At 41.0% G+C, this 13,184-nt stretch overlaps 1 protein-coding gene across 4 annotated transcripts in view; it reads right to left on the reverse strand.

Moving 5' to 3' along the window:
- The window catches only part of KDM4C (lysine demethylase 4C), a 510,087-nt gene that overhangs the window by 12,820 nt on the left and 484,083 nt on the right, over window positions 1–13,184 (reverse strand). For 2 of the 4 annotated variants that reach the window (XM_045069840.1, XM_045069841.1), the window contains exon 24: window positions 5,607–5,669. The exons of the other annotated variants lie outside the window; for them this stretch is intronic. In XM_045069840.1, coding sequence (XP_044925775.1) covers window positions 5,634–5,669 — 36 coding nt within the window. In that variant the 3' untranslated portion in view covers window positions 5,607–5,633. The remainder of the gene's footprint in view (window positions 1–5,606; window positions 5,670–13,184) is intronic. 4 annotated transcript variants of the gene reach the window in all.

Here is a 13,184-nt window from a genome sequence, read left to right on the forward strand (position 1 = left end):
AGGGGTACAAATCACACTGCAGCTAATGTGAATGACCTTCATAGAAGCTGGACACAACTCCTATACTATACACAGTAGATAATAATGGGAGACAGGAATGTTCTGGGCATCATCAAGGACGAGCAAAGAGGCTGCCGTAGGTGGAAAGTAGTGATCCAGAGGGAAAGGGTGGGAATAAAGGTCAGATCCCAGGGCCTTTGGGCATGGTTAGGGGTTGGGGTTTTATTTTGTCTGTTGGAAGCCACAGAGAGTTGTAAGCAGGGATGGAGGTCTTAAAAGGACAGTTCTGGCTGCTTTGTAGAGAAAACAGGCATTGAGACCAGATAGAACTAGAAAGACAATGATATGGGTAGCAGAGACCCAGTGAAAGCTGCGTAGTGATGAGAAGGAGCCAGATTCAGGACGTTTTAAGATGTTGCTGGCAGAGCAGATTTTTGGATAGTACCATCAAGATTTGCTGATACTTTGTTGTGAAATGTGAGAGAAACACGGGAGTCAAGATGACCTAAATGGGTAGAGGGGGAGCTTTAGGAGTTGTGGGCACTATTGGGCATATGAAGTGGGGAAAGCCACAAGTTCCACTTGGAAGAACCAAGTTTCAGATGCCTATTAAGCATGCAAGCAGATATATGTTGAAACTGGAGATATCATTCTGAAATTGACAGTGTGTATATGATGTTTAAAACCATACACCTGAATGAAATTCCCTATAGAGAGTACAGAAAAAAACAAAGAGACCTGGGAGCTGGACCCTAGAGGAAAGGAAAATTAAAAAGTAAGGACAATTGGAAGAATCTGAAAAATCATTTAAGAGGCCACAGAAGTAAGGGGAAAGCCATCAGGGTCTCCTGTCCCAGAAAGCAAGTAAGAAAAGTGTTATAAGCCGGTATGATCAGCTGTAACAGGCTGCTGAAAGGTTAAGTGGGATGAGGTTAAATAAGACTGAACATTTGATTGACAAAGTAACACCAAATAGTTTTGGTGGAACAATAGGAGAACAACATGATCTGAGTGAACTTAAGAAAGAGTGAGTGGAAGGAAGTAGAGGCAAATATAAACCACTGTTTCAAAAAGTTTTGCAATGAGAGAAAGCAGAGAGAAGACAAGGTAGGATCTGGGGAAGTCAAGAAAGGTTGTATATTTTATTTTAGCTTTTGGATGAGTAATAGTATGGTAGGTTTTTGAGGTGATGTTTATAATCCAGTAGAGGGAAGGGATAATAATGAAGGAAAGGAGATAACAACTGGACCTATGCCCCGGATGATGAATGAATAGAATTTTGTGCACAAGCAGAGAGATAGGTCTTTGCTAGAATAATGGACATTTGTTAATTATAATAGAAGAGAACATACAGAAATTTGTAATAGGCTGAAATTTGTAATTGGCTGTATTATGATGATACTACTTTACAAATAAACTTAGATCAGTACCATGGACTTACCATATTTCAGAGAATGCCTCTTCCATTATTTATTTATTTTTAAAATTTATTTGACAGGCAGAGATCACAAGTAGGCAGAGAGGCAGGCAGAGAGAGAGAGTGTGAAGCAGGCTCCCTGCTGAACAGCGAACCCAATGCGGGACTCAATCCCAGGACCCCAGATCATGACCTGAGCCATAGGCAGCGGCTTAACCCACTGAGCCACCTAGGCACCACCCATAATTCATTTTATCAATCCCCTCTTCTTGGACATGTACGTTGTTTCCAATTTTTCACTGTTAGAAACGATGACATGCCTCCTTATCTCCAGTACTCTGACTGTGTGCTGACTGCAGGCCACCCCAAGTCAGTTCTCAATGTGTAGCATCCCTGCCCAGGCACAATCCCACCTCTGAGACTGGAACTCTGCTCTACATTCAAGATCCAGTGCATGGGTAGCAAGAATCACTTGGTCCCCTACTAATCTTGTCATTTCCATCACCCTCAGCTTCCACCAGCCAGAGGGATGTGCCTGTTCTGTGGCAGGTAGGACACAGGAGAGTTGAAACAGACACTGCTTCTCTCCCCTCTGGAATTCACAAATGCTAAAAATTTGGAAAGTGCCATGAGGCCATAGCCTCTAGCCCCAGAAGTTTTGAAAACATTTTTAGGCCTAGTTGTATTAAATATTTTCCTTTAAGAAACTGAGTTTTAGAGATGGAATATGTGAAGGCAGGGAAAATCTAATAGCTTGCTCTGAATTTCTCAGCAAAGCAAAAAGACAAGCTAAGAATTCCTCTCTGGCCTGTCTGACTCCACGCATACCCCTCTCCTCCCTTTTCACTGCATGTGTCTCACAATCTCCCTCTCCCTGCCCCCATCACTAGTCCTTCCTAGGCTTCCCCAGACATAACAGCAAAGCAACCTCCCTCCTGGGATCCAACTCCACTCTGAGCCAAAGCCTCAGGGACTCTTTCAAGTCAAGGCCAGAGCCCTTCCAGGTTTATCTCCAATCTTTCCTTCATAAGCTCTGTGAAGCTACACAGGCCACTTCCTAGTCCCCTAATATACTCTCCAATTTCCTGTCTCCTTTCCTTTCTTCATGTCTTTCTTGGTTCCATCTGCTGGGATCCTACACATTCTTTAAGGCCTGATTCATTTGTCACTTCCTCCAAGAAGGTCTTTTCAGTGTCATTAGCCTTCCCCACCTCAGAACTCCTATCTCTTCTTGTCTTATGAGCCGTAACACTTACCATCTCGTTTGGTGGTTGTTTTTCATATATCTTATCTCTTCTTCCACCAGACTAGAAACTCACAGAAGGAAGGGATCATAGCTCAATCACCTAAGTAACTCTTATACACCTGCCCAATATCAGGCACAAAATAAGTCCTTGTCATAGGTTTTAAGGATGGATGAATGGGTGAATGAATTCCCTACCTATTTCTGGCTTGATAACTTTTTTGATTAATGTATTTTGTTTTACTTAAATTCTAGAACCTGTCCTTACTGGTATGGTTATACAGGGCTATCCCTAAGTGCCTGGAAATTCTTCATACAATGTCCCTCTTCCATTTCTGTTGCTGTTAGCAGCACTTTTCCTCCAGCCCACCCTCATCCTATCCTCTTAACGTTCTGACTCTAGGTGTCCCATAATTATCTCACTCAAGCATTCCTGGCTGAGAAGTCAGGTAATAGGTACTTAAAATATAGTCTTTGCCAGGGGGATCTGAATTTTAATAGGACACTCCAAAGGCAGAAAGTATATATGTTTCTAGTAATGAAATTTTAGACACCATGATGAAGATGGGGAGAAAGCCTGTCTAACTGCCTGCTTCCTGGCTGGTAAGAGTGGCCCTGTGGCCAGACTCCCTGTGAGGGAGTAGGAATTAACATGAGGAGACCACATCACTGCCTCCCACCCCTACCTTGACCCAGGAAATGAGGGCAGAACATCTCAGAGCTAATGTCTCTGCAGATAGATACCTATGGCCATGCCACAGACCTCAGCTGGCATCACCTTAGAGCTGCAGAGGTCACAGCCCCCAAAAGCAGTACCCTCAAGAGTTAAAGAACACTAGCTTGGCTCAGTCCCTGCTCTAACTGGATATCTAGAAGCCAAGAGCAGGGTTAGAGACCATTTCCAGAGACCTAGTAGATAGGGAAGGCAGATACCCATCTGCCTTCTGGACCCTGTCCCCAGAAGTAGGACCTCAAAGGGTCCTTCCTAGTTGAGTTTCCTGAGCTTGAGAGTGGGTAGGAAAAACAATGCTAGGAAACATGAGTTGCCCCTATCCTTAGCAACTGAGCCCCAGACTATCTCCCGGGACGAAGTACCCCTTGCCTGAGTCAGCCTGGTCTTCCCTAGCATCACACTCTGGCAGTCAGGGTCAATCTTCTGAGCACCTGCTCTGCACTGATCTTTGGGTTCAGTAAGGCTTTAGGGCCTTCTTCACTTCAAGAAGGGCAGTAACTGCTAATGAACAGAATGCATGGGGCTGGATTCTAAATCTGATTCCATCGTTACTAGCTATGTGACCTTGAAAAAAGTGTCCAAATTTCACTAGCCTTCACTTGCTATAAAATTATCCTAAAACAGTACTTACTTCACTGACTTAAGATAAGAAATGTAAGGCACCCAGTACAGTGCCTGGATTTATAAAAGGAGTTCAAGTAATGTCAGCAGCTGTTAAGGAAATTAGTCTGGCTCTGGGGACATTGAAAATGATACTTAGGCAACAGACACAGGAGAGAGAAGTGACATTCTTAACACTCATATAAAACCACTAACATCTCACTTTTGGATCTGTACACCTACCACTGTCCGTGAGAGCAGACACCAGCCACTGATGACTGCTATTCTTTTGTCCTGGAATTTAAGACCCTCCAAAGCAAGTTCTGATCTTGCCTTCAATCTTCATCTCTCAACGGTCTTCCAACAACAGACACCTGGCCACACCTAACCACTCCCCCACTGTTATCTAACCTATCCCTGAGTTCTTGGCTGTCAATGTTGCCACTAGCTCCAACGTCCTCCACATCAATCAAGCCTAAATCCTAAAGCCACCTCCTACAGGAAGTCTCTCCAACTTCCTATGTGGAATACAACTTGTCTTCCTTTTAGCTTCTACAGCACATTTAAGGTTAGTGAATCCAGAAGGCTCCCTATTTTGTCAAGATTTCTTTTGAAGAATAAGCATATCGAAGACCTAACAAATTTTCTACCGAGATTAGAATACTCCGAATATAATGATACACTGGCAAGGGACACAGGACACAATGAAGCCTCCCCTGCTTAGTCATCAGACTCTGGGCCACATGCTTTGTTCCAACAGCAGGCGCAAGCCTTCAATGACTACTTCTAAGCTACCTATGGCTTTTCTTGTTCCTTCCCAATCCTTGGGGGAAGCAGAGATCCTTCTATCTAAACCTTAGATCACTTTCTTTGCTGGCAGCCCGGATATATCCCGGCTGTCGTCACACCCACCAGATGCTCCTCTCACTTTCCTGCTTTACTTTTCTGTCTGTAAAGCGGCTCCCAATACCTGCTTCATTTGCTGTCCATACCAGTCTCCATGCTTCTCAGATATTTTAAACATATTCCTCTGTCTTTGATATTTAGTCAACCCCAGAACCAGACATCCTTGGGCACCGCTCAGATCAAGCCCTGCATCCAGGCTACGTTCACCCCTGCAAAGCTCTCTGCCTTGGGCATTTGTCAAAGGAAGCACAGGCAACTTATCTCGATGGCTCCAGTGGCAGCATTATTGAGAGCCTTATCCCTACATCACTGCGTATCTCCTATAAGAGCCCACATGAGATATTTCTTTATAATTTACTGCTAAGAAAAGCTCTTCCGTCTTCCCTGAGGAACTTTCCATAATTCTCTCTGATCATAAAGATTATGTAACAGTTCATGCCCCAGTTTTGGTTTTTAGCTACCAGGAGCTTGGCAGCAGATTTGAGGCCCTGCTGAAGGAACTTGGCTTTCTGTACAATTCCAGGGCTCGTTCCTCTAGGGTTACCTCTTGATGTCTAGAATGGTTCAGCCTGTTCTGCTTGAGTTCTTTGATTATTTTACTTTGAGCTTCCTTGGGTGCAGGTTCCATCTGTTCTCTCCATCACTGGCAGGTTTTTAACCATCCTAATAGAATGGTACCCCACACAAAGTTTTCCCATCTTCTCTACCTCTTTGCTCCTGGACCTTTTTTGTTCTTAAGTTCTGTTCTTCTGGAAGGCAGTGTTGGAGTTCTAGTATTTCAGATAAAAATAAAAAGAGAGAATTGTAAAGTTAGTTGCCTTTCCTCCTTTTAAAAGAAAAATCAGTTTTATTTTTATCAAATGTGTACCTGACCAGAGTTTAGAGGCAATAGGTCTGCCTGTTGTTTAAAAATAAATAAATAAAAATAAAGCCAGCAATTATCTACTTCATTATTCTTTCCCCAAAGGCAATAATATTTACCCCTTTTAATGGATTCTTTTGGTATTCTTTTAGATAATGTGCTTATAGATTATTTATACCATTTGTATTATGGTATTTCTTTGGTTTTTATTTCTAGGTATTGGCTTGCCACTGAGGAAGATGAGGATATGAATCTCACTGGCCACCACCACTACTACCAGCTCTCAGAAACCAACAGAAAATTTTGTGCCCCCCCACCTCCGCTATTCCAAGTCCTATTGTGATTTTAATTAGATCAATTTCAGTTACATTATTATGATTATAAAAGCGTAGCTGAGCCATGTAATACACAAAAATTACTTTTCCTTTCCAGCACAACTTTTTATTTTTCCTGAATTTAATATATGTATTGTTTTACATTTGCTTGCTTTTTATGTACTTCATACTAATTCAACCCAAATCTGCCCTCCAGTTGTGTATCTCTCCTCAATACCTTCAAGCACCTTAAGGATCCTATTGTTTTCATCTTCTGAATGAAACCTCTCCCAGGGTCTTTTGAGCTGCTCGAATCTAGATGGTCTTATCTCAAGATCTATGTAGCAGCAGTAGAAAGTCATAATAGCAAAGGGAAGAAACTGATATTTGAACCTTATAAGAGCCATTGTGGAAGGGTCAGCCAAAGAGAATCATGGTATTAGATGGAAGACAGCTTCTGACCAACTTAGGTCCAGCATAATTCTCTCTGATTTCTGATAGAGAGGAAGCATGGGGAATAAAAATTATCCCCTCAGTTTCTTCCTGCTGATCCCTTGCCAGCATCTCTAGTGGTCAAACCCACTTATAAATCCCCCAGCAAGCGAGCCCAGGTAATGTAGTATGGTATTGTAGATCAGTTTCCTGGGGCACCAAGAACAGATGGAGAATAGAACTGAAGAAGTAAACCAAGAATATCTAGCAAGCCATATCTTTCTATTTTGGTTTACTCTGTTATTTTGGTAGAGCCGATTCTCCAGTAACTTGATGAGAAACGGCACATGACAGATAAATTAGTTAGGTGTTTATAAATCTTGAAAATACCTTTTTGTCTCAAGCTAAATTAATAGTTTGGCTGGATACAGAATTCAAGGTTGAAAATAATTTTGCCTCTCTATTCTCTTGTCCTCTAGATTTCATCATTGTCAAGAAGTTTCCTGCCAGTCTAAAAGTTTATTCTTTATGGAAAATCTGGAAGCTTTAGGGTGCCTGGGCGGCTCAGTCCATTAAGTGTCTGCCTCCAGCTAAGTTCATGATCCCAGGGTGCTGGGATTGACCCCATGTTGGGCTTCCTGCTCATTGGGGAGTCTGCTTCTCTCTTTCCTTCTGCCCTCCCTGACACTTGTGTGCCCATGCTCTCTCTCTCAAATAAATAAGTAAAATCTTTTTTAAAAAAGTCTGGAAGCTTGCATGAACTCTTAGTTTTTCTACCTACATTCTTAAATTCCAAAATGATGACTTTTGTACGGCTCTTTTTTCATTACTGAATACTGAACTTAGTTGATCTTTACCCTTTAGAACCTCTCCTCTAAGTTTGGGGCAATTTCTTGAATTATTCCCTTCATGATTTCTTCACTGTTTTCTCTTTCTGGAACCCCAATAATTTGTATCTTTAACCTCCAGGACTAGTTCATTATCTTTTTGTTTGCCTTTTCCTTTAGCTTTTACATTGTTTTGGTTTTTAGAGATTCACTTAACTTTATACCAATTTTCAAGTACTCATAGATTCTCTGAATGTTTCTTTTTGTAGTGTCGTGTTCTTGTTTTCCTGAAGCTCTTAATAGTAGGTAGGTTTAAGGGGGGGGGGGTTGTTTGTTTTCAAGTTTCTCTAAGTGCAATTAATTTTCTCAAACTAGTTTTCTTGTTTGTTTTGTCTTGTCTATGATTTTCATATTAGATGCTCTAGTGATCCCTCACACACATACAGGTGAGATAGAAGCTCCATGCACCTCAAAAGGGATTGGCAACTCTGGACTTTCCTGTTGGGTAAATGTCTTGGCCATTTTGTCAGAGACTTTTACATTGTCAGAATCTTCAGATGTTTTCTTCTGGGCTAGATTCCATTCTCCTGCTTATAGACTATAAGCTTAGTTGCCAGTACATTGAAAACTAAGTAAGGGAAGAAAGCAGAGTCTCAGTTAATCTGTGATCCTTCATTTAATATTCTTGTTTCCAACATGGTTCTACTCTCAGTTGTGCCTATCATTCTCTAGCCCAGTTCTCTGTCTTATATTTTGCAGAGATCATACCTTCAATCTTCTCTTGGGGCAAAAAATGCAGTCCTCCTGATACAAGGGATTGGAATAATCTTTGAACAATTTTCCCATTTCCAGTTCTGTTTTCACCTCCACTTCCAGACAAATGGAATCACTGATTCTGAAGCCTTTGGGGGAAAATGCTGGGGTGTCCACTGCATTGTTTCTTCATTTGTATTTAAATAATCTTTCAACAAGTGTTTTTATTTTCAACCCTACCCTCATGCCCATTTTTAGATGTATATGAAATCACTAATTCCTGAGCCTTGCAGGGACAGGAAGGTTCTGTATGTTTAAGTGGCATTATTCCATGGCTTTCTGCCACTGCCAGTTTAGGACTCAACTTCCTCAAGTCTATCAAATCTTTTTCCATCCTATGGCTATCTAGCTTTCATTTTTTAAAACACTATCTTCTCTCTCATTTCTAGGTCTTTGTATTTTTATATTATTAAAAATCATTTTATTATAACTTTACTAAGTAAGCTTAAGAATAGGGAAGAGAATAAATGCATGTACTCATTTCTCCCATCTTCATCTGGGAATCAAGCAGCTATTTCCCCAATCCAACCCTCTACCCCACACCCTGACCCTCAACTTTATTGTGGTATAACTGACAACGAAAATTGTAAGATAATTAAAATGTCCATCCTGTGATTTGATTTACATATGTATTGTGAGTGGATCCTTACCATTTACTTAATTAACTCATCCATCACCGCACATATTTATCTTTCTATTTTTTGTTTTTTGGTTGAGGACATTTAAGTTCTGTTCTCAATAAATTTCCATGATTTAACACATTTTTAGAATTATGATCACCACATTTTATATTAGATCCTCAAAACTTATTCATTTTGTAGCTAAAGTTTTTAACCTTTTAACCAACCTTTCCCTATTTCCCCCACACCCAAGCTATCACTCTGTTTCTAGGCATTTTACTCTTTTTAAAAATTTATTTCACATTTAAGTGATACCATGCAGTATCTACCTGGTTTATTTCACTACCTAGTTTATTTCTCTACCTGGTTTATTTCACTTAGAGTAATGGCTTTCAGTTTCATCTATGTTGTTGCAAATGGCAAACATTTCTTCTTTCTCGTGGATAAATAATATTCCATTGTATATACATTGCACATATTCAACTATTGATGGAAACTTAGGTTGTTTCCATATCTTGGCTGGTAATTGCTTTTTGTTGATAGGGCCAAATAAACATAGTGTAAAGAATTTAAATAAATGTGTCTTGCTTGTGCACTTTTTGTACATGGGGCAGAATGAGAGGAGGTAACATACAGTGGTATTTGTTTCATAAGATTTATCAGAAGTTCTTTAAGAGAGCACAAATAGCATTACTCTAGAGTTCTACATCATATATTTGAATATTATTTTCCAGTTCTCAAAGCATTTACCCATATTTATCCTCTTTGATCCCTGAAACAACTCTAAATAGTAGACAAGGCAGGTGTTACTATTCCCCCTTTACAAAAGAGGAAAATGAAACTTGTAGAGATCAAATGACTTATCCAGAAGAGTTTAGGTTAGTGGCAGAGATGAGACTCCAACACAGGTCTTAAAATGCCAAAGCTAAAGCTTTTTTTTTTAGGTCTATATTTTTTCCAAGTGGTAATATTTCTGTTTTTATAACTGACGCAGGATGGTGTACAACCCAATAGGATTGCATCTGTCTCCCACATAGTCCCCAGACTGGCCCAGAATGGTCTGCATTGGTACCATCTGTGGACGAGTAAATTGTCGTAAGATTTTTGGGCCCTAACTCCAAGAGATTCTGATTTATAAAGTCTGGAGTGTGGACCAAGAATCTAGATGTTTTAAATAGCTCCCTAGATGACACTGGCATGTAGCTTGATTGAAAACCACTGCTCTGAAGGGCCTGGAAGTGGTCTAGAGTTGTCCCCCGTCTTCAAGTTGGGGATAATCAAATGCCAGTTCCTGGAATGTAACAATTTAACTGTCTAGACAGCAGCCATCTCAACATGCCCCAGTCTAAACTAATAGTTTCCTCCTTTCTGTTCCTCCCTATGGCCCTTGACAGAGCTCACTTCTGTCCTCATTACCTGGCTGCCCACTCACATCATGGAGACTCCCTTGCCATTTTCCTCGGCTGCTCCATTTCAGCTTGTGGGACTTCAGGGACTCAACTTCCTGAAAAAATTAAATTAAAAAACTTCCTCCCAGATAACTTAGGACCTCGTGTGGAATTTAGCTCACCTAGGAGCCAGAGGGAAAGAATAATAAGCAGTTGTATTCGTTATCTGATTGGCGGCCCCAGAAATGTTATTCCTGGCTCTCAGGTGGCCTTCTAGCAGAAAAATATAAACTACAAATACCTTTAGGTTAAAAAGGGAGCATCTTGGCGTCATAATGCAGGTCTATATGTATATGAATGCACAGTAGTGCACAGTGGAGGAGGTCTTTTTTCTAGAACCTGAAGGTCCCTCAGCTGAAGAAGTTCAAAGAATAGACAGGGAGAAAGAGAAGAGAGCTGTATAGCAAGAGCCTCAGCATTTTATTTACCACTGAGAATAAAAGAAGACTGAGCCATTTGGCAGGCCAATGGGAGAGACCAGCACACACAGTTTAGCACGAGACAAGAGCCCTTCTGGGAAAGAACTGCCCTAAGGAAGGAGCTGATACATGAATTTGTAAACAATAACTCAGCCAGTGGAGGACAGAGATGACTGTGTGAGATCCTCACCAGATCAGACAGGCATGACCCAGAGTACCTACAACTGCAGAGGCCTCTTTTAAGGAATTTCTTCTACATAAGTCACTTTTGCTTGTAACACGAAACCTCGAACTCCTAGTCAAGCAAATGGCCTGGAGTAGAAACCTAACCTAAGAGTTAGGTTGAAAGGAGAATATGAGAAAGACTGGTACAAGAGCTCTCAAGTGGGGAAGGAGCAATTAAGCCAGTCTGATTCTTCAAGAAACTTATTTAATCAAGGCAATAAATATTTTTTGAGTACCAACTATGTGTAGACATTTTATTGGATTTTTAAAAAAGATTTTATGTAATCCTTACACTCAGTGTGGGGTTCGAACTTAGAATCCTGAGATCAAGAGTCTCATGCTCCACTGACTGAGGCAGCCAAGCATCCTGACGTTTTATCTTTAAATTGTATTGAATAAATGTTTCCACTGAATGTATTCTGTGCAAGACACGTAAATTTTATAAATATTAATTTATTTAATTCTCCTAACAACCCTGCAAACTAGCTGCTATTAACATGCCCGTTTTTGAAAGTTTAAAAAAAAAAAAAAATCCTCAGTGCAGAGAAAGCCTAATTAATTTGCACTTAGTTTTTGTGGTAGAGCCAGTCTTTTAAGTTCTGTGACTATATCAATAAACAAAAGAGACCAAAATTCATGTCCTCCTCAAATTTATTTCTACTAATGATTTTGGCCTGGACATTTGGAGAATCAGTGGTACTAGGAAGAGAAGCTAAAAAAATCAAATGGTGAAGGTCAGCAGCAAAAGCTATGTGGCAGCAGAGGCCTTAGAAGGAAGTGTGAGGGACATGGTTGTGGATAATAGAAAAAACTAAAGAGCAATGAATTCAGGATGAGGGCGCATTGGAATAAAGAGATCCTAAGAACTCTCTCATTCCCAGCCATGTTCATATCCATGAGGTCCAGATTCTTGGCTGTGTTTTGCATACTCTTAACTCTGCAATAAAACCACCACAACTGAAGTAACCTGAGTGGATTTTTGCTCTTCACATTTTTAAGAGCTCCCAACATTCAGCCCTATGGAGCCCTAACCCCTCACAAAAGCAAGGACTATAAGAAACAATACCCAAAAAAGGCAGTGTACACAATTCAGTCTCCTTGACAGGTTAAGCATATGAAGTTGCACTATAAGATGAGCACAGACACAGGAGACACCAGGACAGGAGGACAACTCTTTCTGCTTCAGGGAAGTGTCAGGGCTAGCAGAGTGATGTCACCGGGTGTCAACCTCAGCTTAGAATGGTGGTGGCTGTCCTGGCTCTACAACTCCCAACCTCAGGCAGCAGTGGGGTCCCAGTATAACCTCAGTACATCTCAGAAGTTACAACAGTGGTATCATTCGCACTGGTTTCTGAGCATAATGTGGGGGGTAGCTTCAGCATTATCAACAGGACGCAGAAAAAAGTTCCTCTCCCTCAGCCTGGAGGGCAGTGACAGCTGAGCATGCTGACATTCTTGAAGTCATATTGGAGAACACATGAAAATGGCAGTTACCAGGTAAAAACCAAGAGCATTTATTTATGAGCACATCAAGATGCTCCTTGAGGACTCTCAGAAGTAATTGGGAAGCACTTGATAAGAGTCTGGAATATTGCAATAGCATTTCATACTTAAGACATAAGTATGCTCTTTTTTAGATTTTCACTGAAAACCCATTTAACAATTCAGGCTGATGAGACCAAAGTGAACAAGAATGATTCTTTTGATGTTCTGTTGCCTCACCTTGGTCAATGCTGTGTTGTACAGGGAAGGTGATGTTTACTAAGACTGTGCCAAATCCCTCTGGTTACCATTCTCACCTCAGCTATGTCTCAGGAAACCACATTCCAGAGCACTGAGTCAGTACTTACACTGGTAGGGAACATTCCACAGGAAGCTTCAGCAATTCTGATGCAAGCTGAAGAGTTTTCTTGGCAAGGGCTGGCTTATTGGAATGCAGTCCATTAAGCAGGAAAGATGGCAGTAGTTGCAGAATGGTAAGCTCTTTAGAGATGGAGGTCTATAGGAGTAGCCTAATTGCCTCACATCACAGATAGGGGAATTGATAGCAGTGTTTTGTGACTCTGCAGGAATTTCATGTGACCATGCCCTTCCCCCACATCAAGTTACCAGCTCCTCCTGCTCTTTCCAAGATGAGGGCGAAGCCTCCCAAACACCTAAGAAAACTGGTTTTCTCATCTTACCTCCTCTTTCCAGTTGAGTAAGATGAAAGTTGGAAAAGCTTAGTTGACCAGAAACACTAACCTAAGGTAGGTGGACTATGTAGTTTTGCACATAAAGCAAGGACTCCGAGGTTGTAAGAATGAAGATGAAGATGCAGACCAT

This window comes from Mustela putorius, unplaced genomic scaffold (genome assembly GCF_011764305.1).
Source record: "Mustela putorius furo isolate JIRA1106 unplaced genomic scaffold, ASM1176430v1.1 tig00003944_pilon_pilon_pilon, whole genome shotgun sequence".
Lineage (NCBI taxonomy): Eukaryota > Metazoa > Chordata > Mammalia > Carnivora > Mustelidae > Mustela > Mustela putorius.